This window comes from Dermatophagoides pteronyssinus, unplaced genomic scaffold (genome assembly GCF_027571235.1).
Source record: "Dermatophagoides pteronyssinus isolate colony J.1.1.1.1 unplaced genomic scaffold, Derpt_VIB-CSIC_2022.12 sq0003, whole genome shotgun sequence".
NCBI classification, from domain to species: Eukaryota; Metazoa; Arthropoda; class Arachnida; order Sarcoptiformes; family Pyroglyphidae; genus Dermatophagoides; species Dermatophagoides pteronyssinus.
The window spans coordinates 1338928-1362623 of NW_027461527.1; the positions used below are offsets into that span (position 1 = coordinate 1338928).

Sequence of the window (23696 nt, forward strand, 5' to 3'; positions counted from 1 at the left end):
AATCATCGGCAGTTATTGTTGTTGCTTCACTATCACCAGTCGAATATGACATTGATGATGTTCGTTGTTTTTGTTGATGTTTTGTTTGCTGATGTTGATCATTATTATTATTATTATTACAATTGTTCATTTCATCCAATGATTGTTGTTTTTTCGTGGATATTTTACGATTTTTGTTACCAATATCGCGACGATCATGAAGAAGAAAAAGATTATTATTATCATTATCATTCGATATTTGTGGATTAGGTAACGGACGGCGTTGATGGCGATTATTATTATTAATGTTATTATTGTTAAATGGCATCGGCTGATATCGTGGTTCAGTTGCAATCGATGAACATTCACCATTTTGGCTACTATTCATATCAAAATCATCGAGATCAGAATAAGCAGGCGGTGGTAAAATTGTTCCACCACCATTACCAGCAGTAGTACCGTTTTGTCGATTAGCTAATAAAGCTCCAGGAAGTAATCGACGGTGCATCGGTGCACTATTGATGATCGGTACATTGTTATCACTATTATTCAACAATGCTCGACGATGATTTAACAATGAAGGCAATGGACCATATCGTGGTGTTGCAGCTGGTGAATAACCACGGCCATTACGAAGATTATTTACTGAAGTAATTGCTGTTGTTGCCGTTGTTAATAATGGACTATTGACGTTACGTTCGTTGACTACTAAAATTGTATGATTGATGTTGTCATTGTTGTTGTTATTGTTTCTGTTGAGATTTACAAATAAATCTTCTTCACCTTCTGCATAGGTTTGTTGTCCGCCGACGAATTTGCGTTTTTTGAACCACCTTTAGGTACGTTCAAAACAAGATTGATTGGTTTTGAATTAACTAATGTTCCCATATCAGCCGGATGTCCAATAGGACCATGGCCAGCTGAGGAATAATGATGACCTAAAGTACCATGTGTTCCATATAATGGTGCCATACCACCGGGACCATGGCCATGGCCTGCTGTGAGTCTTGTCAAACCGGTTGTACCATGATGGCCAGCTGTCAAAGCGCCAGCAAAATTGTGTGGATCAAGATAACTATGGGGATCGTCATATGGTGAACAAATTCCCGGATCATCTTTCCTACATCTTCGACTAAATATATAGCCAATGATGAAACCGAAAACCAATGATGTAACCACCGATGTAACTACAGCCAATGCAAATGTTTCACTTGAATAAACGGGAACAGCACTTGGACCTGTTGTCATATCAGATTCCTGTTCATCACTTGTGTCCATACGATTCTCATCCATATTATTTTCATCAGATGTTCCAGATGGCATGCCAGGCCGTCCATCGGGACATCTAGGATCCCAACCCATTTCAATGTTTTGTACGAAATTTTCACGATTCCAATAACGTGAACGTGAACTTGTACATTTTTGTTGCTGTAAATCGAATGAACAATAAGGATCCTGTAGTCGTACACATTCACCACAAGTTTTTGCTTGACATCGATACAATCGAATCGTTTTGATTTCATGAGATGCAAATGCAACCAATTTAGCATTGTAATATGATGGATGTACTAATAATTGAGTAACAGGAGTTCCACGAGGAAATACAGTTATCTCTTCAATCACGACTGGTACGACCGAACTACCATAATCATTTGAATGTCCGGTCAAAGGACTAGCTGCATTGATAGCTTTGAGGACGGTTCCATTACTGGTTCCAATAAATAGAACATCATAAGTTTTGCCCGAAGCAGTTTCAATTTGAGGATCGACAGCAATAGATGTAAATCGTGATTGAAACGATGTTCGAACAAGTATTGGTGAATTCCAAAATGATTGTACAGTATGATCCATAAGTGAATGTTCTTGAATAAATTTTAATGTATTTTCTGGCAAACTTTTTGAATCATTTGAACATTCACCCGGACGTGGTGATATCGGCGGTGATTCGGGCAACCAATTCGAATCAATATCTTTTTGTACTTTGAATGGACCACGAAAAACGGCATCAATATCGGCCATGCGGAAGGCACAGATAGCCGAACCGCCAATCGAATTGCCCGGTGTTGTAAAAACGCTATATATCAATTGTTCATTTTGTCCACCATATAAACCTTTGACAATTTCCGAGCTAGCCTCTGTATATTTTTTCAGAAAATAAATGAAAAAAGAAAAAGAAAAAAACAAATATTAATGACCGGAAAAAATTGTGGTTATTTTATTTTATTTTTTTTGTTTAGTTTGGAAAAAAGAACAAACACCAAATCAAACCAAACAAACAAACAAGACGAAAAAAGAGAATTGACCAAAAGAATTTGTGACTTACGGATCTCATTAAAATAGAACGGAAAATCACCAGGAATTGAACAATTAAGGCGAGCTTTTAGAAATGTTGTCCATCGGGCTCTGATTATTAGAACATTGATGATGATAATGATAATTGTAAGGAATAAACATTGAACAAACAAAAAATAAATGATAATGATGATTATTATTAATAGAATCGATAATGATAATAATGATGATATTTACCGAAATTTATGTGGACCACCATTATCTCGGGCACAAACACGGGCTACTCTTGAATAGATTGCTTTACCACAGTTGATATATTCGACTGCAGTCTCACGAAATAAAAAGTAAACATGGCCATTGTAAGGAAATGAGCTAACAAAATTTGGTGCTGAAATAAAAAAGAAAAATCATCATCATTATTATTTGGATCATCGAATTCGAATAATGATTATTAGAAAAAATAGGTACGATCAATAACAACGAAAAAGAAAAACAAACAAACAAAAAAATAATAATTACCGTTCAAATGTTTAGGATTAAATTGTTCGGTACGTAATGGTTCACGATAGATTAATGGATCGGCACCAGTAAAACCAGCTACAGTTGCAACGTATAAATTTTTCTCTAAAAAAAAGACAAAACAATTAAAATTAGTTCGGATGTTTAAGTGAAATATGATAGTTAAGATTTAAAAGTAAAAAGAATCTCAAAATAAAGAAAAAACGTCCAACAAAACAACAACAAAAGAAAAAAAAATTACTATACATGCTAAATTCAACGAATTCATGTTGTTTGTTTACCTGAACGTTCATGGAATGATCCTATGATTTGAAGTAAATTTTAGGTTGACGAAATTATTGTTGATGTAGTTTTGAATAGTGAATATAGAAAGAGAGAGAAAGAGAATGTTTTCAGTTATAAAAAGATAGAGAAAGAGAAACAGTAAGATTTTGAAAGTAAAAAACAGTGTCGAGAATTTGACGAAACATCGTATGAAAAGAAAAAACTTACCATAAAATGTATAAGTGCTTGAATATGATGGATCATATGGACAGATAGCTTCGCCAGGTTTTTCACTTAATTTTAGAAAATTATGCATCTAAATCGAAAATATTTTTGAAGATTCCGAAATTTAAAAAAACTTTCAAAAAAAATTTATACTAAATTACATACCGGACCATATTGATAGCTACGGCACTTTGGTTTGAAAGCATTCGTTCCACAGACCAATATACGATCATCGGATAATTTCGGCCAATACTTTTATATAATTTTGACATGCATCTTCGGATTTTCCCTTATATTTACACATGGCAATATCATCTTCATTACTTGACCATTCTAATTTCTGTTGAAAATAATTGAGAGAAAAAAAATTGAAATTTTTTAGCAAATAAAAAATGATTAATGTTTTTAATTCAATATTATTCATCTTCCATTCGATGTTATTATCAATGAAAATTTCGATCGAATCAAAACGAATGACTCATTCTTATATATCCCAAAATCATTGACCATTTATTATTATATGAAGTGTAAATGAAAATCTCGAAAACATTTGCCCAAATGTAAATATTTGGGCCCGGTGAATAATGAAGTAATAATTTTTTTTAATATAAAAAAATCGGTCCGTACGTGCCGTATGTGTGTGTGTGTGTTAATTTTTTAAATTTTCCACATTCATTGTCATTAACGATCTATACAGAATTTGATTTTACAGTGCATGTGTGTATGTTGAAATAAAATTCATCGTTATATTATCAAATCCTGTGTGATCGAACACGTGCTGAGTCATGTCACTTAATATATATTATCATTTAGCTATGTCCCTGGGATCGATACTACGACATTTGGACTGACTAACTGAATGAATAAATGAATGACTGGCTAGCTAGTCAGCCAACATATATCACACATTAGAGATTTTCTGTTTAGTTATTTTGTTTCTTTACATCTTTTGCCCGAATATCATATATATTCAACCCCGCGAGAGATTGAAAAGTAAATATATTCTCTCTTGGACTTATGAAAAAAAGAAAAATAGCACGTGACATATAAGAAAGTATACATATTACGTATGTGTGTGTGTGTGCAAACAACAAAATATACTCTCTACCATTTTACAAATGAAATAGAACATTTTTTCCAGATATTAAACGAATTGAAGAATTGAGCATTAACGTAAAATGATGGTAATTAATCAATATGTCGATTGGTGTAATAGGGAAAATGTACATTCAAAAAAAAATCGACCAACAAACCAACCACTGTTAAGAGACTGAAATACCAAGCAAAAAGAAAGAGAGAGAGGAGAGATAATACATTCAATGTGAAATTCTATTCACCATTCTCATATTATTACCTTGTTGTTGTGAATGTTTCACAAATCATAATTTTCTTATATTTTTTTGAAAAAAATGGCCAGACAATTTATTTATATCGATGAATTTAATACGTATACATCACATACAGAATTCCCGTATAACAGAATAATGTGTCTCTAGTGATTCATTCGTTTCGTTCCCATTATTGTAAAGATTTTTATTCTGTATGTTCGAAAGTACCAGGAAAAAAATCATCGAGAAACTTTGATTTCAATGATTTTTTTCTCTTTCACTGTTGTCATTATTGTTGTATTGTCAACGTATATCAAAAGAAATAAATTCATTTGACCGGTAGACAACTTTTCATATACCAAAACACGCAAATAAATCCAATGTTTGCATAAAGTATCTACTGATGCATTGAATGAATTTACAATGAAAAAAATAGTGAATGCATGATTCCCGAATGGAATTTCCAAACATACACACACACGCACATAATGTTCAAAATGGAATTCAGTTCAATCATCAAATAGTTTAATGGAATTTTTTTTCTGAACAATAAATCTATGTGTGTGTGTGTGACCACCGTGAACAAACAGAATTCTATATCATTAATAATATGAAACACAACACAATGATCATCAGTGGATTTCAATTTTCAATTTGGCTAATCAGTTTTTTTTCTTTTGGATAAAATAATTTGAAAATATTTTCCATTTTCTTGATCTGATTTCGTACTATGATTCAAATATCAGTAGTCATTATAAACATAAGAAACATAATGGAAAATAATGAGAAAAATTTGATAATAACTATTGAAGAATTTACGTTTGGTTGTTACAGATATTATTCATTAAGAATTTAATTTAATTTTGTTTTTTTCCGATTCTTTAAGAAAGAATTTCTAGCATTATAAGCAAGAAAAATGGAAGGCAATTTTGAATCAATAATTGCCAATTTAGTTATAGTCTTGTTTTAGTTTTTTTTTATTCGGCAGAAAGACCGACTTGTTGGTAATCGGTGTGTATTATGGTCAACAGAACAATCATGAATAGAATCAGGCCCAAATGTTCATCTTGATTAACTTTCTTTTTGTCCAATGAATAGACTTTCTAAATGAAAATAATTTTTCATAATAACAAAAGAGAAGTTTTCATTTTCATTTTATTCCAATAGGATTTGAAAAGAATGAAAGAATAAAAGAATTCCTTTTTATCCAGAATAACCAAGTTAATTTCGAAAAAAAAACTTTTTTCTTCTTTTTTCATTGTTCTTAAATCTTTTGATTGTTTTTTATTTGTACATTATAAAAAAAACACATCGAATGAAGTGGAGTAAAAAACTTCAAGAAAATTATGGAAACTTTTCTCTGAAACAAAATCAATGATGGATCAGGAAAAAATGGGGCAAAAAATTTTTGTTTTATATTTCGGTAATATAATTGTACGCATCCATAAACACATTTTTTTTCATAAAATAATCGTAAATCGAAACTCATTTTTGTTGGGAAAAAAATGGGCACTTTTTGTTTTTGGTGAATATCGGTTTTTTATTATTATTTTATTCTAAAGTAGTGGGTGGTGGTGGTGGTGGCGATAGATCTTGAAAATGAAGAAAAATAATAAAAACCGGAATCCAAAGGAAAAAAAAGATGATTGGAAAACTAGGATAATAGTGAAATCATAAAGTGTATTGCCTGCCACACATTGCTACCGCTTTGAGAAAAAAAAAGAAAATCTGGTACACCAAAGCCAAACCAAGTGGTGGTGGTGGGCTAGACAATCATTTTTTTAGCTGTTTCAAGGCTCATAAATCATAAGAACAAAGAATGAACATTACATCGATTATAAAAGCAAAAAAAAAGTCAAAAGTCTTAAAAGTTGGAAGAGAAATCCGCGAAAAAAACCCCAATGATTTTGGACCCGATTTTGCTCGTTCGACATTTTACTATTCGATAAAATACCATTATTTTTTGTTTATATATTCACTTACATTTAAACATCATCGATTATAATCGATTCTTTGAATGAACCAAGAAAAAAAAGTTCAATTCATTCTCTCTTTTTATAACTTTTCTCTTCACCATATTTCAATCATAGAATTCTAATGACGTGATATATTAAATTGGTGTAGAATCATTGAATATGAGCATCGTCAAGGGAACAGCAGCAGCAGCAAGGAATAACAACAACAAAATGAATCAAAATCATATTGTGAATAAAAGATGAAAAATGATTCAAACAATTTTCTTTTTCTTTTTTTTTTTTTGGTTTGATGATTGCCACTGAGAAACTAGGAATCGTCTTGTTCTTTGGAATGAATGAATGAAAATTTTATCTATTCAAAAATTTTCATTTTTATAATCATCACCTAAATCATATAAACATCATTAATTCGATTGTTTTTCTGATTTAAAAAAAAACTTAATTCGAACCTCCACTCAAAACTGTTCATATAATTTAATATGATGAAACAGTGAACATATTTGAACCAAAGATCTTTTTGGTTGTGTTTATGTATGGTGAAGCAGTCGTTTTTTGAAAGCCATATTGAATCATGAAAGCTTAATAGATATTATTATTACTATTTCGCAAAAAAATGTAATGTAATATTATTAGTAAACGAAATGAAACAAAAATCTATCAGAGAAATCTGTTTTTTTCCTATTGCCCCAATATTCTTCTTAATATGAGCTTTCATTTTCTATTTGATGTTGACACATTTTCGAAATGAAATAAAATCTCCACACCTACATTCACACACACACACAAGTCGTGACTAATGATGATGAAGATGATGATTATTTCCGATGAACAAATGAAGAAAAAACTAAACTGAATAAAAAAAACGATGGTTTCAATGCAGAGCAGGTGTGGAAGATTGTATGAAAAAAATAAATATTCTTTTGCATTCGTGTTTAGGTTACATTCACAGAATGATGATTATAATGATGTTTTTTTTCATCTTCTACATTTTTTTCGTTTTTCTTATTTGACAGGTACAAAAATAAAATATTTCTATATGTTTGATGATATGACAGACAACAAAAAAACTATTCTCATTCTATATTCAATATTAATTGGTAATCACACTGAATACCGTCAATTCTTATCGATGTACAATATGGACATTAGGGAAAAAATTAGCTAAATGAATACAAATGACCATTTTTTTCTGTTTCTTTCTGTTTTCATGTTCCACTGTTGTGTTTCTCTCTTTAGTTTATGAATGAATTCAAATGATATGATTCTGTATTATTCAATGAACAACATTGAAAAGCAAATATCTTTGTTGTTATTGTCATCATCATCATTATGATTATGAATTGTATGTGTGTGAGGTAAGTGCAATGATCAGAATTAGAGATCCAAAAAAAATAGAATGATAGAAACTCAAACAAAACAAAATGATAGAATGATCAAAGAATGAAAAAAATAAATAAATATCCATCATTTATCATCATCGTTTTTGTTTCACAACATCATTCGACCAAAACGAATGTATGAGATTTGAATGTGTATTTATAAATGTTTATAATGATGAACAAAAAAAAAATCTTACCCGATTTTCTTTGAGCGTTGGCAGGCTTATATTGTAGACAAAATTTCTAAAAGAAAATGAATGAAAGAGAAAAAAAAAGATGATAAATGAAAATCATTATATGAATCGGATTCAATTCTCATTTTTTTCGTTTCTTTACCTGGCACCAATGAGAAGATAATCACCATCACGGTCCAAAAATTTAAAATAATCTTTAGCCGAATCATTGCCAACAAATAGATCAAAATCTTCTACAAGAAAAAAAAATGAAAAGAAAAATGAATTAAAAATTAAAAAATGACAAAAAATTAATGATATACACAGTAAACAAATTGGTGACAAAATGAAAAATAAATATAACCAACCACCCCAAAAATAAAAGTCAAGCAAGTCAATTTATTCGTAAAAGTAATGTACAAATTGAATTTGAGTTATTATCATTGTCATTAATAATAATGTGGATACCAGAAAAAAAAACAACGAAGAAAAATTATGTTTATACAAGTGACTACTATACTATACTTGGCTAATGGCTAACAACTTATAGCCTAACAGTTTTGAATATAAATTAGATCAGTAAAATTTGCCCTGGAAATGTGTGTATGCATTAATGGTGGGGTATATGGAAAAAGTTTCATGCTGATGAAACAATGGAAACAAACAAACAAACAAATTTCAATAAAATAAAAATACGATCAGTCAAATTATCATTCGCTTGCTACAAACAAACCATTCATCCATCTATTTTGGTCATCTGGTAATTTTCGATATTATCTGGGTGGCTGAAAAAATTTAATACAAATATATTGATAACGTTGATTCATAAACTCACTACGCAGTGCGGTAGGTACAAATTTTGCTTCAAACATTTTGTTTTTCACTATTGGTCAATTCAATTCTATTATTGTTCCAAATTAAGTCTAATTAAAGTGACAAATGATCCGAATATAAAAACTCTGGAACAGTAACAATGGAACAACGAAAAGAACTTGCGAAAAAAAACCAGTGGTGGTCATTCTCTCACCCCATCACCATCATCAATGTAGATTAAGCTAGGCAGAAAAAAAAGTTTTTCTCTCATTTTGTATTGGAAAATGTTAAAAGTTGGGGTTTCAGGAACACCACACACACACAATGAAAACTTTCAGGATCAAATAAATAAAACAAAACAAAATAAAATAAATTGTCCAGCCGCCTTAAGTGAATAATAATAATCGAATGAATGACACATTCAGAAAATTATTTTGATCCACTCATTGGATTTTGGTTCGGTCTTCTGAAACATCCAACACTAGAGGCAGAGAAATGAAGCAGAAAAATATCGATCAAAATAAATTACCAAAAACGAGTTAATTTATTTTATTTTTTTTTCATTTCATCAACCAGAATAGTCTTTTATTAGGAAACACATAAATACACGAATCTTCAACAAAAAAAATGGTGTTGGGGGTGGTTGGAAAAGTAGACATGAAAAAAAATCAATAATTTAAATTTCAATAATTCCAAAAAGTATTTATTTTTAAAACATAAATGAAAGAGTAAAAGTGGAACGAAAAGAAAAAAATTCTTGATAAAATTGAATGATTGGGTAACCACCACCATCACCATCATCATCATCATCATCATTCCATAAGTCACAGAATGTAGCGCTGACAGAGGATAAAACACTAACAACTCTTTTTTTTATATTTCATTTATTCAACATATAAAATTCCAAGTTTCTCCATTAAAATCATATCATTTGGGGATAAGGTTTTCTTCTTTTTTTTTCTTTCCAAATTTTTTTTTCATTTCTCTTTTTGGTTTCACAAATGATCCGAAAGTAAATAATAATGAATGAATGAATGAAAAGTAACAGAAAAAAAATCGATCGATTGACAAAATGTTGAGTAATATACCACACACCAGTGAGTGTTTTTTTCCTTTTTTTGGTTGCATTTTACCAGGAATTTCACAAACACAGGAACACAAGAAGAAAAGATTAAATGGAAATGTATAAAATAAAATTCAAGCTGGTTTATTCCATTTCCCCTTTTATTTTAGGTTTTTTTTTGAAACAACAAGAGAAAAAAACTTTGATCACATATACGCACACATATATATTCACATCAGTAACTCAATTTTTTACTTTGAAACAAAAAAAATCGAAATTTGAGAGAGAGAAAAAAAGATGGTAGAAAACATAAACCCATTACGTTTGTTTTTTTTTTTTGTCATGTTATATGAGAATATTCGAATAGTTTTTACTTCCATACTCTTGTTGTTGTTGTTGTTTTTTTTCGGTTGCCTGATAGAATTTCAATGCAAAATTCTATAGTGACAAGTAACAACAACCAATGAAAAAAAAGAAGAAAAAAAGCTTTGGGCAGAATTCTTCATCAATAATGAAAATTTATTATATTCCAATGAAGATGATGATGATAAAATCATCAAAAAATTATTTCAAACTTGAAAATATCTTTACTTTTTTTTCTGTCGCTTCTTTTTCTTTCAACAATAAACCACCCACACACAGAATGAACGTTTTTTTTCCCGAAATTGATTTTACATAATATATATTTTTTGTATGTTTGTATTTGTTTTGCTTGTCAGTGTTTGTGTATGTTTCAATAAGATTCTACAATCATCATAGTATTTATACTTGTTATAAACAACAATATTTATTTACAAGATAAATAATAATGATAAAAACTATCAGTTAAATCAAACTATTCTCTCTATATGTGTATTATATAAATATTTATGATTGAACAAAACAAAACGCGTTTTGATTTTTTTTTCGATATCAGAAGTTTTCGATTGGTTTGACATGAACAAAATACAACAATCATCATTTCAATGATACTGATACACGTTTTAGAAAAAAAAACTTTCATTGAAGAAATAATTCTTCCGTCTATATTATCCACCAGGAACAGCAAGATAAGAAATTTGTAAATGTAAACGAAAAAAAGAAAGAAATATAACCCAACAAAATAGAAAAGAATAGAAATAACTTTATGAAGAGTATCATCAAACGAATACGATTAAAAAAAAGAATGAAAAAAAACTAGTGAATGAAATGAACATGGTGTACTGAAAAAAAAGACGAAGAAGAAGCGAAAATCGATCGATTTTTTTTCTTTCGAAGTGTGATTGTGAGTGGGGAGGAAGTATAGTTTTGTTTTGTTCAACGATTACTTTTTTTCTGGCAATGATGATGATGACAAAAAAAAGTGTGGGTGAAATGAAAACGAAAAATCGGTGATTGGATTCCAATTTTATTTTTTTTTCTTCTTTGTTGGTTGGTCGGTTATTGCCTCCTCCACACCCCTCATTCACTTTACTCCCTCTCTCTGATTCATACCACAGAATGAATGAATGGATACTCATAGTGTGTGTAGTGTCCATTAAATCTTTAGATTCTTTCATTTTTATTCTTTTCTTTCATTTCGTTTCACTAAGTGTGTGCAAGTGTGTATCTGGCTGGCGCCTTGGAACAACGATGGAAAGAATTTCAAAATGTGCAATAGTTTCAATGTGGCACCATATGTTTCGTATACACACACAATACACACATGTTTTAATGTTGGAATTTCTTTTTTTTCGAAAAAAATAACGATTTTCTTCGTCCAGAATATATCATATATATAGTGTGGATCTATGTGGATCGAATTTTTGTTCAAAATTTTTGTTACATTATCTTTTTGAAGAACTTTTTCTTCCTTTTTAGTTGTTTGTTGCTGGTTGAAAATGACTATTGTTACAACTATACTATACTATACTGGTCACATGATTAGAGAATTTTCTTTGCTCATGTTATTCCGCCAAGATATACTTTACATATGTGATCATCATCATCATCATCATCATCATTATGAATCAAAAAACACACAACAAGAAAAATCATTGAATGATTTCAATGATGATGATGAACCATCTGTGTGGATCGTTTTTTTTTCATTTGTTATTTTGTCGATTTTTTTCTACTTCTGGAAGTTTGTGGTCGATTCTTTTCATATATTTATAGAATCTGTGACATAATATTTGCATATTATGCGTACCAATTGATTTTGTTTTTGGTAACAGTACTAGGTTACTATTTTTTTGAGGAAAATTTGCATTTACACAGCCAACAAAAAAAAACAAAACCACAAAAAATTTGTCACATCAAAACAAAGTATATCGACCATTATCATCATTGTCGTTGAATATGATCGAAAAATGTCATTATCATCATCATTGATTTCATGTTTGAAAGAAAAATGGTCAAAATCATAACTTTATTCTCCAGATGATGATTTTTTTTGTTCATTATTTGATTTGAATCCAAAAAATTGAATTTAAATTTTCAACAAAAAAAAACCGAAATTCCATATGGCACACATGACTTCTGACATAATCAACAAACTTTTAAAGTTTTTTTTCCTTTTCATAAACACGCATTCATATGTAGATTTTGTTGTATTTTCGGCTTTCTTTTGAAATGAAATTTAAATTCTTTTTGATTTCAAAATTTTTTCTTCTTTTTTTTCACTTTCAAATGTAAAGATAAACATTTTAAATACTTTAAAGAAAACGAAATCAAAATGAAAATACAATGTAGCCGCCGCTTTGTAATCACACAAATGATATGTTTGCCTAAACACTGAAAAAAAATGACAGCAATGATAACAAAAAAATCAATGTAACTTTCTTTCTTTATTGATTGATTGATTAGAATGTTAATGACATTTGACATTAATCAATCAATCAATCATTAATCGAAGAAATTTGATTTAAACATTCAATTAAATCTCGAATCAAAGAGGATAGAATCAAAATTTTATTTTGAGAATTATTTTGGAATGAACGAAAAAAAACAATGCAAAGAAAATCCGAGGATTTTCATTCAAGGCATATTAGAATTTAAAATTTTGAAAAAAAATCAATGATAATCTGCATTATCCTTGACAATTAATTATATACCATTAAATAGGGTGAGAAAAGTGAAAAAAAATCTAACCGATAAACATCTATCGAATGATGTTTTCAATGAATAAAGTAATTGAACAAACAAACAAACAAAAGAAATTTTCAAATCTGTAATCGACCATTGTAAATTTGAAAAAAAAACAATTCAAATTTAAAAACCATATACAATCAAACAATCGATTGATGATTATCAATCATAGAAAAAAAATAATAATAACAAGTTACAAAATAAAATGAATCGATCAATATTTTTTTTGATTGATTGATTGATTGACCCATTGATTGATTTGAATATTGTTCCAAATTTCAATCAATTACATTTGTGTAAATTATTTGTTTACTTAAATATTTTAAATTGAAAAAAATGAATGAATGAAATTGATCTGTTTTCAATCAAAATAATAATTTTCGACACATAATATAATCATCATCATCATCATCGACCTTGAATCGAGATTCAATTCGATTCAATTTCGTTATCCACATCCAAAATTTTTCACCTCTTGTGATTGAAAGTAAATTATATATCCCCACAATCATCATAATAAACTGAATAATAATAAATTTTAGCAGCCGAATTGTTGATTTATTTTTTTGTTTACTGGTCATGCGATAAATTATTCAGTTTTGCAGAAAAAAATCCAAAATTTTAAATAAATTTTTAACGAAAATAGAAAAAAAAGTTGACCAGCTACTAAAATTAATGATCAATGAAAATGTTTTGAAAATAAAAAACTAAAAAATAAATCCTATTAATAATCCTATAGGATGTATGTGTGGTATTCAAGATTCAAGTTTTTTTTTGTTGATCACATAGTTCACATTGATGGTGATCATGTCTCTCTTCCAACATTGGTTCAACATTCAAACGTTCAATTCTCAATGTTTATCTCTCTCTCATTACGAATTCAGGAAACGAATTTTTTTTTCGTTTTCAAGAAAAAAAACAAAGATTTTCAAAACAGAAAAAAAGATATTTGAAACATTTCGATGAATGTTTTGAAGTAGAGAAAAGCGAAAATAACCAAAGTAACGAATAAAAAAAGACAAACTTTGAATTCTTTTTTTTCTGTTCTCAAATGAAACATCCTGCTGGTATGGAAAAAAATGATATGATGGTAGCGGTCAAAAATCTATTCAAGATTAAATATTTCTATTGACAATGTCGAAATATCGAAAAGAATGAATGAATAGTAGACCGAGCAACAGCAACAACAATTTGAAATTATTCAATAAAACGGAAGAAAATTTCAACATTTGACTTCCACAACACCATCACACAACATCTATCCAACCTCCATTTATTTATCATTTGCACTCCATTCAATGATAGGAAAAAAGGCAACAACAAAAAAATTTTAGAAATCAAAAATTTGATGGCCAGAATTACTATCGATATGTGTGTGTGTGATTCATTCAATCGAATTGAACAAAAGAATAAATTCACGAATATTGAGGGAACTGGAGACAAAAAAAAATGGGGAAAAAAGTTTCAAAAAAATCTTGATGCAACAGACTTTTTTCGATTCATACATTAGATTGTTTGCTTTTGTTGTCATACTTTGATGAAACTTAAAAGTGGGCAAAAATATTTCATCATTTCACTGAATCAAAATAATGGGGATCTTCATTTCTTTCTTTGCACAAACACATACATTTGGAGTATATGTCGCGTCTCTAGAGGCAAAAAAGAAATGAATTTTTTTCAAAAGATAAAAATTTTCTATTTACTTGACAAACATAACACACACAAACAAATGAAATGAAATGAATGAGAATGAAAAAGTCAAATAAGTAAAATGTGAAATTATTAAGAATGTCAACGATGATTCTTTTCCATTCATATTCTTATTCACAATCAATGAATGAAATCAATGATTCTCAAAACAAACACATTTGACACCTATATTTTTTTCGCTTTGCTAATGGTTATTATTCATTTTTGTTGTTGTTGCACACATTTGCACTAGAATATAATGAAACATTATAAAAAAAATATCGGTTACGATCGATAGATAGTCATTAGAGAACAAACAAACAAAAATAGAATATTTTGACAAAGATTTTTTTCACTAACAACAGGTTTAGAAAAAGTCAAACAACAATAATAATCTATTTGGAAACAAAGAATTTAGGCCAGGATTCTGCATAATGGTAAATACCATAGGGAATTTAGGATATATGTTGTGTTTTTTCCTACTACTTCTTCTTCTTCTTCTTCTGGTTTTTACCAATTTCATCAACAACTTGATTATAAAAGCTTCATTTATTGGATATGATCATCATATGATCATCACAATGATCCAATGAACCGTCCGAAGGCAATGAAAAAAATAAACAACTTGAAATTTTTTCTTTTTTTTTTTTTTTTTTTTTGGTTAAAACGAATATAAATAAATAAATGGAAAATGGTAACCTAAATCAAACAAACAGAAAAAAATAAACTCTGAATTAATAATTAAACTGGATAGATTCCTGAAACTCTTGAAAATCAAGTATTTATGGGTATGCATGTGTGTATGAAGGCAGCTAAACTGGTATCATGAGACTTGAAAATAATCAGAATTTTTTTTGTTTCACATTCAAATATTGTGTTTTGGATTCCTAAAGGAACTAAAAACTAGACAAGTAAAGATATATGGCATTTATCTTCATTCAAAATATATAGAGATTATGTTAATAATCGTATCTAGCTGTATATGAGGGGACTATGGCAATTTCAAGAGAATTTTACATTCATCAATTTTCCATAGTTTTATTTAATGGAATTTATGGGAAAAAAACAGCCAAAACAAAATATCCCAAAACAGATTAATTAAATAATTATGATGATGAAGATGATGAAACAAGTGGAATTTAAATATGACAAACAAACTGAAATAAAATTACTAGAAAAATTCTTCAATATTTTCAAGAGTTACAAAATTCTACACAAAGAATGAATTCATGATTTATGGAATAAATTTTCATTGAATTTTTTTGGATGTGTTAATGAGCTACATAGAATTGAGAAAAAAGAAAGAATTTATATATCTTTCAATACCAGAACCAGTGTAAATTATATTTCCTAATGTAAATGGTGTTCCATTCAACACCAACACACAAACACATCAAGGGTGTGTATTGTGATGGTCCAAAAATAGTTTCATTTTTGGGTGTGTATTTATTTGGGCTGTTTTTTCTTCTTCTTCTTCTTCTTCATTATTTCAGTTCTACATTTCCTTTTTGTTATGCAAATTTTAAATGCTTATGACATTGCATAGTGTACCATTCGGTTCATTCATCTAACAATCATCATCGTATCGCCATTGGCTTCAATGACAGTTTGATGAACGAGCAATATTTTTTCCGTAGTTGGCGCTGACTGTTTCTCTCAAGTTTTGAATCAGTAAAAAAAATAATAAATAGAAAGCAAAAAGTCAGTGAAAAAAGCAAAAATGATTATGGTTCGTGTAGCTGAAAAATGTTGGTTGTCCAGAATAAGGCAAGACAACACACACACATTATATAATGTACGCTTCTTGACTTGTGAATACTTTCGAGAAAAAAAACGAACGAATGGATAAATAAAAATGCAAGATGTTGACAACGATGAAATTCGTGGACCTTGTTTGGTTTTTTTTTGATTCAGGCCATTCAAAGAAGAAAAAGAAAATATATTATCGTTATGAGGGACATCGATCATTTTCATGAATCTTCATTTTTGGTTCGATATTTTGTCATCACTGCTAGGTTTCTGTTATATGGCTTAGTATATACGGCTATATATGTCGTATAGAACGAAGAATATCAACATTGTATCCATTTATTTAAATGGTAATCAATCAAGACAGCTGAGAATTTATTTTTATTATTATTTTTTCATTCATATAATAATAATAATAATAATAATTTGTATGTGGACACATCCGGACAAATGAATTTTCGTTTTTTTTTGTTGTTGTTGTTTCTCATCGGATATAAACAAAAATATTGGTCTTGATGTGTGGTAGTGGTTCGTTAATTGTCAGAATTTGAATTATATACTGGGTGCGTGCCATGAAAGAGAGAAAGAGAAAGATAGAGATGAGGTGACATTTGTAATTGTTAAATACTTGATGACCATTATCATCAATGAGATTTAAAATTCAGGAAATGAAATGAAATTGTACGACGATTCAATTTGAATTGAATGGAAAATTGGTTTGTCATTATTCTCATCATCATCATCATCAAATGATTGAAAATTTTTGACCAAATTTTCTTCGCCTAACAAAATTTCCAAGTTGGTGCACCTACTACTACTGCTACTTGTATCTCGTTAATGATAATGATGATTATTATTTTCGTATGATTCATAAGTAGGTATAGGAATAAATGGATTGATCCATAGTGAAAAGGAAAGAGAGAAAAGCAAGCAAATTTCATTTGATAAACTGCTAATGTCAGCTATATGTGACAAAGACAAATCAATTATCAATTAATGAAACAGAACAAAAAAAAATAAATAAATTTCGCTTTCAGATCGCAAAAACGATTCGATATGCTCAAGTTTCACCAAACCAACGACAACAACAAAATATCTAATCGAAATATTGTGTATTACTGTGATGTGATTGAATTTGATGAAAAAAAATAGATCATCATTCATATAATCAATTTTGAAAATATAAAATAAATATAAAGAGAATCCTAGAATCTAATAGCTTTGATTGAATGAATATCAACCATAAATATATGTATGGAACAAAATGAAAATTCCGGAATACATTATTTTTTTTCTTCGTTGATAGATGAAAAATTTCCGAATGGCAGAAAAAAAATGGAAGAAAGTAAATTGATGATTACTCTATCTATCACTCATTCACTGATTCAATGTGAATCAGTTGGAATAAATGAAAAAAAAATTGTGAAAAAAATTCTTTTCTCTTCTCTTCATTCATTCATTTTTATTATTAATAAAATTGTTTTGTTCGAACTCAATTAAAGTTCAATCAACCAAATCGAAATCATTATTATTATTATTATCATCATCATGATAATCAAAAGCATCAGCAAAAAAAATGAAATCTGTACTATCAAAAATACTTATTATTATTCTTCATGTTTTGAATTGAATGAATTCATTCAATACAGATAAATGATTCAATATCAGAAATCTATGTAATTTTCCTGATGAAATTTGAAACTTTGAATATATGTCTTATTCGATAAGATAATATTTATATCGATATGATATTACTATTTGGAATCAAGATCCAACAGAATAAAAACCTGACAAATGATAAATGCCCCATTCACAATAAAATGGTACAAATTGACAAGGTATTATGATGATCAACAACTATTGATAATAACTGAAATGTTGCATCCCAAAACGGAACCATATTATTTGTTTAGTGACCTATGAATCATATAAGATTTTTATCTTCAGATTCATTCTTAGTAAAATATGTCACTCGATATTGCATTATTAAGATTAAAGAAATAGAATAACAAATCAGTTGGCAATCTTTCTTTGTTCCATACATTGAATCTACATAGTTTTCGATCATGGAAATAAAGTATTTGAATAAATTTTACGAAATGGAATTAAAAACAAAACAAAATTTTGCTAAATAATTCCAGAATGCAATAGTGGGTGCTCAATTATATCCAAAGCATCCAAAGTCCAATAAAGATTTTCTATCATGATGAAAAAAAAATCGATTCAAATCACAAAAAAGTGCGAAATATACGAAAAAAAAGGTCGATGGCTTACACATTTTATTTCATCATTTGAATGGTTATTATTATTCGTTATACTTTAAACAAACGAATGAATTTGTGTATCACGATGTTATTCTCTTTCGTTCTACAATGGTATTTACACGTTATATTTAGAGCTATTCAAAAAAAAATCGTGAATGAATTCACCGTGAAAACTAAAAAAAAAGGAAATGTTTCGATATGAATCGATAAGGTTGCATAAAAGGATTTAATATATTGAGAATTTGAATTCATTTCAATATTTTTTATTGCTAAAATGCAAATATCTTTGAGCAATGGACTTTAAACGGAAAAAAATATATTTTTCAATAATAAATGATGGTAATATAAATGCACATTAAAATGTAATAAAAAAAAATATTTATTTGCAAATAATTTTTGAATATGAATTCTAATTGATGATCAGGATTAATTAGCTCTTTATTTTAGCTAAAAAATTCACAATAATCAAATTCTGAATGAATCATTATCATTCGCATTTTGTATTATTACTGATAAAGAGAAAATTTCATTTGAAAAAATATTTTTTTATTCATAATATTGAATCGTTTTAGTCTTCTCAATAGAGATTCGTTACTCTGATATTGTTTTGTTCATAACGACAACAAAACCTAACCGGATAATAGAGATAATGACCAAGAAATTAATGATAAAATAAATGGATGCACATTTTAACCGCATAACATTTGTCTATTAGTCTAACTGAGTCTTAGTTAGTTTGTTCGTCGTTGTTGGTAGACATCTGTATATCATATACAAATACATCATTAACATCTAAAGATTAATTTTTTTGTAATTGTAAATCTGTTTTAGGTTCTGTTCGGTATATTGTATGTGTGTGGTAATCACAAATGTAGAAACAAAACAAAAAAAAAGCTGAATAACTGGTTAATGTTTAGTCTACCGCAGTTGTGTTTGTGTGTGATGTATATACTGGCCATTTGATCAAAAAGATCATAATAATGAATATTCAAACAAATCATTTAAAATCAAATGAATATGAACATATACACACACAAAAGACGATAAATAATAAGCTCCCATCCATAAGAGAAATCCAAAGAAAAAACTAGACTGGAATAACCAGATCATCTTTCATGCGCATCATGTGCATTAAATAGCAAACAGCAACAACAACAACAATATCCCATATTATCTATTGTTATAATGAAATTTATATAGAAAAATACAATGGAAAATTGACACGATTCGTGCGTTTTTGTTTTGACTATCTATAAGGTCAACTAATAGAATCAACTGATATCAGTATTTCAAAAAAAATTTCAATTGAATAAAAGAATTTTATATAAAAATAAAATCATTTTAAAAATTTTTAATAAATTATTTAGAAAAAAAATATCAACAACTTACTTAGATGATGTATCCTTGTTTTTGGTTCAATATTATCTTGCCAATGTAATGTGAACACAACAATTGATTCATTTAATATAAATGTAATGATGAAAATTATTATAAAAAATAATGATGATTGATTTAATATTGATGATGTTGATGATGATCGATGATAATTTTTTATTGATGATGATGATTTCGATTTCGATGATGACCAGAATAATTTTTGATTATCTAATTGTCGAAATTTTTCTTTTGTTGTTGTTGTTGACTAGATGATGATGATGAATGTTTGGACAAATGGTGAGAATTATTATAATGATGATTAGAATTATGTTGATGATTCAATTGGATCACATCATTCATACAGACAATATCATTATTATTATTATCATTATTATTATGATTATAATGATGAATCAGTTTCGATTGAGATCGATTTTTTGTTATTGTTGATTTTGAATTTTTAAATAAATTTGTACAATTTGATTTTAGTTTAGTTCTTCGTCGTTGATTTGGATCATCTAATCTGGCCATCATTTTCATCATCATCATCATCGTTGTCGTTGTCATCGATGATGATGATGACAATGTATTGGATTTATCGGTAGAGACCATCTTTGATATATTATTTTTCTAGATGGTTCTATCGATTGTTTATTATTATTCGAATTTATTTCACAATTTTTTGAAAGAGATTATTTATGAGAATCGGATATTTGAGATTTGCTGTTTTCCACCAAAACAAGAAAAAAAAACACTAACAATAAACTATCATTTGATTCAAATAATGATTGCCATTTATAAATCAATATAATATTATTTGAAAATGTTGATTAATGAATAATAATTTCAATAGTAGCCTTATGTAATATGATTCCTTTCGAAAAATGTTTATTCACTTCTTCTTCTTCTTCTGTCCGATGAATGAAATATGGATCCTATGAATGAATGAATGAAACATTCATTACGAAGAAAAAAAAGAAAAAGAACAGAAACGATAAATTAATTATTTGATCAAAATTATTAGATAAATAGGTCAATAAATGAATGAATGAGAAATGTCAAATTAAATTAAAATTAATTTTGAACATTTCTTTTTTTTTGATTCATTATTATTATTGGCTCAAAAAAGTAAATTATATTCGAATAAGTTAAGTAAGTAAGTAGATCGATTGATTATAAAATAATGATGGTTTGATAAAATCGAACAGAACAAGAAGAAGAAGAAGAAAAAACAGAACAGATGATCGATTGACCATGGGATTTAATTTGACAGCCCAAAACTGATCAATAGTTTTTTTTTCTATCAAATATAACCATTAATACATCCGACTATCACACATCATTCTTCATGATTTAGATTCAGCCAAAAACAAAAACCGAATGTTAAGAATTTAAGTCAAAGCAAATGTGTGTATAAATAAAAATGAAAAGTTCGTTGAAAATTAAAATGAACTTAAAAAAAACTTATCAATAACCAAAATGATATGCGCTTAACAATTGAAATTTTTAATTCAAGTTTTTTTTTCGAAAATAAAACCTTATTTTACAATAAGAAATGAAACAAGACTTGAAAATCCGATTATTACATGTATGAAATTTTTTTTTGAAAAAAATGAACCCAAAAAGCTTATAGATGGTTGGCTGGTTCGGATTTTTCTTTTTGTCCGCCAATGATGATCATAATAAACGTGGCCAAATAATTCAAAAAAAAACAACTTGAAAATAAACTGGCAATCATAGGCCAGTAGCCAAAACAAAAAAAAAGCAATGAACTACAAAATATTCGTTATGCATTTTCTAGTTTCAAAGATTAGATTGGTTTTCAGGATCCACGAATCACAAAATAACAACAACAAGAACAACGATAACGATTGTTATACCTATTTTGCAATCTATAAATCCACTTATCTTGTATTGGAAGAAATTTTTCGAAAAAAAAATTGAATGCAGGCAAAATTTCGATCCAGAAACAATGTTGGTGAAACAGAGAAAAAAAATTGTGAGAGGAACTAAACAGAAAAAAAGATAATCGTTTTTTTCGTTCGTTTGTTAATCATACCAACTCACATGATGATGATGATGATGATTACGATTAAGGGTGACCTTAAGCGTTCTAGGAAATGATATCGATGATTACTGATGATGTTGATGGTGGTTGTGTTAGTTTGGGAGGCTTATGAAGAGGGATGAAAATGGATCATTTGTTTTTTTTGCAACAACAGTCATTTTAGGAAAAAAAATTCTTAGCCATCATCATCATCATAATTATTATAAAATAATCTTAAAACAAAAAGGAATATCTTATTTTTATTTTGGTAAAATTTTATATTTAATAATTTTCTTCAACCAAAAATGATAACAAAATAACATTAGAAAATTGTAACAACACCAGATTAGTAATATCTCTTCATAGGTTTTTGTTATTTGAAATTTTTCATTAAAAAAAAGAAACAAATCGAAATATTGCGTGTTGACCATTATCATCATCATTATCTTCATCTTTATCCGAGAAAAACGTATACCACACTCTCGTACACACCCATATTGTTATCAATAAATAGATCATTATCATATCGGTTTTTTTTTGGATTCATTTTGTCTCTCTCCCACACTTTCTTTCATCATCCGATGATGATCAATTCCATTTTGAATGATCATCAGATTTGCTACACACTTAAATATTTGGAACAAACAAAACAAAACAAAAACTAATCAATCAGTAAGCAACAACAAAACCATCATGTTGATTACATGGAATTATTTTTAAAAAGAACAGATCCGATTTTTCTTTGTGATCTACATGTGATGATGATGATCACACATATGTGATCCATGTTTGAATGGAAATGAACATGGCTTCTTTTTTTTGCATGTCAACCCAAGTTCTTATCGAAAAAAATTTCCCTCTTACCGGTAGAACCATTTGACCATGTCCTCACACACACGAGTCACCCACACACACGAACCTTTCCATATGAAAATCAAAACAAAACAAAAAAAATTGCTACTGTTGACACGAGTTTCAGGAACCTACACATTTAGTCTAATGATATTCGTGTATATTTTTTTCGGTTGTATTCAATCATCGAATACAACAACGAATACATAGCTTAAATTGTAATCACTCATACACACACACATGTCATTTGTAGACTCAATAATTTTTTATCAAATAATAAAATATCGATCGATTCGATAATGTTCAATGTGATGGTCCCGTTGCTGTTGTATTGTTCCGGTGATTAAATTTTTTTAAACGAATACAATAAAGTATGATCCAAGAAAATATATAGAAAAAAAAGGGGACAATCTAAAGACATTCTCATTAAGTGTAATTTTATAAGTGCACACGCAAATCGACGACGACGACGACGGAAAAAAATGAAAAGGGGAGATACGAAAAACGTACACGACAATATAGTTTTTTCTTTTCTAAAGGTCATCATCTAATTCTACCCTACTTATTATTATTTGGTTGAAGGTCAATTATTTGTCTAT

General features: G+C 28.5%; 1 protein-coding gene across 1 annotated transcript; it reads right to left on the reverse strand.

Annotated features, from left to right (window-relative positions):
* Nucleotides 1-733: 733 nt before the first annotated feature.
* On the reverse strand, nucleotides 734-20411 carry LOC113797910 (semaphorin-1A-like). The gene is given in 11 exon segments (XM_075825238.1): nucleotides 734-2114; nucleotides 2303-2382; nucleotides 2509-2659; nucleotides 2791-2895; nucleotides 3072-3092; nucleotides 3283-3370; nucleotides 3445-3522; nucleotides 3524-3619; nucleotides 8160-8205; nucleotides 8299-8389; nucleotides 20211-20411. Coding segments are annotated over 8 exon segments (1956 nt in total). The 5' UTR covers nucleotides 3584-3619; nucleotides 8160-8205; nucleotides 8299-8389; nucleotides 20211-20411; the 3' UTR covers nucleotides 734-741.
* Between the last annotated feature and the right edge of the window lie 3285 nt (nucleotides 20412-23696).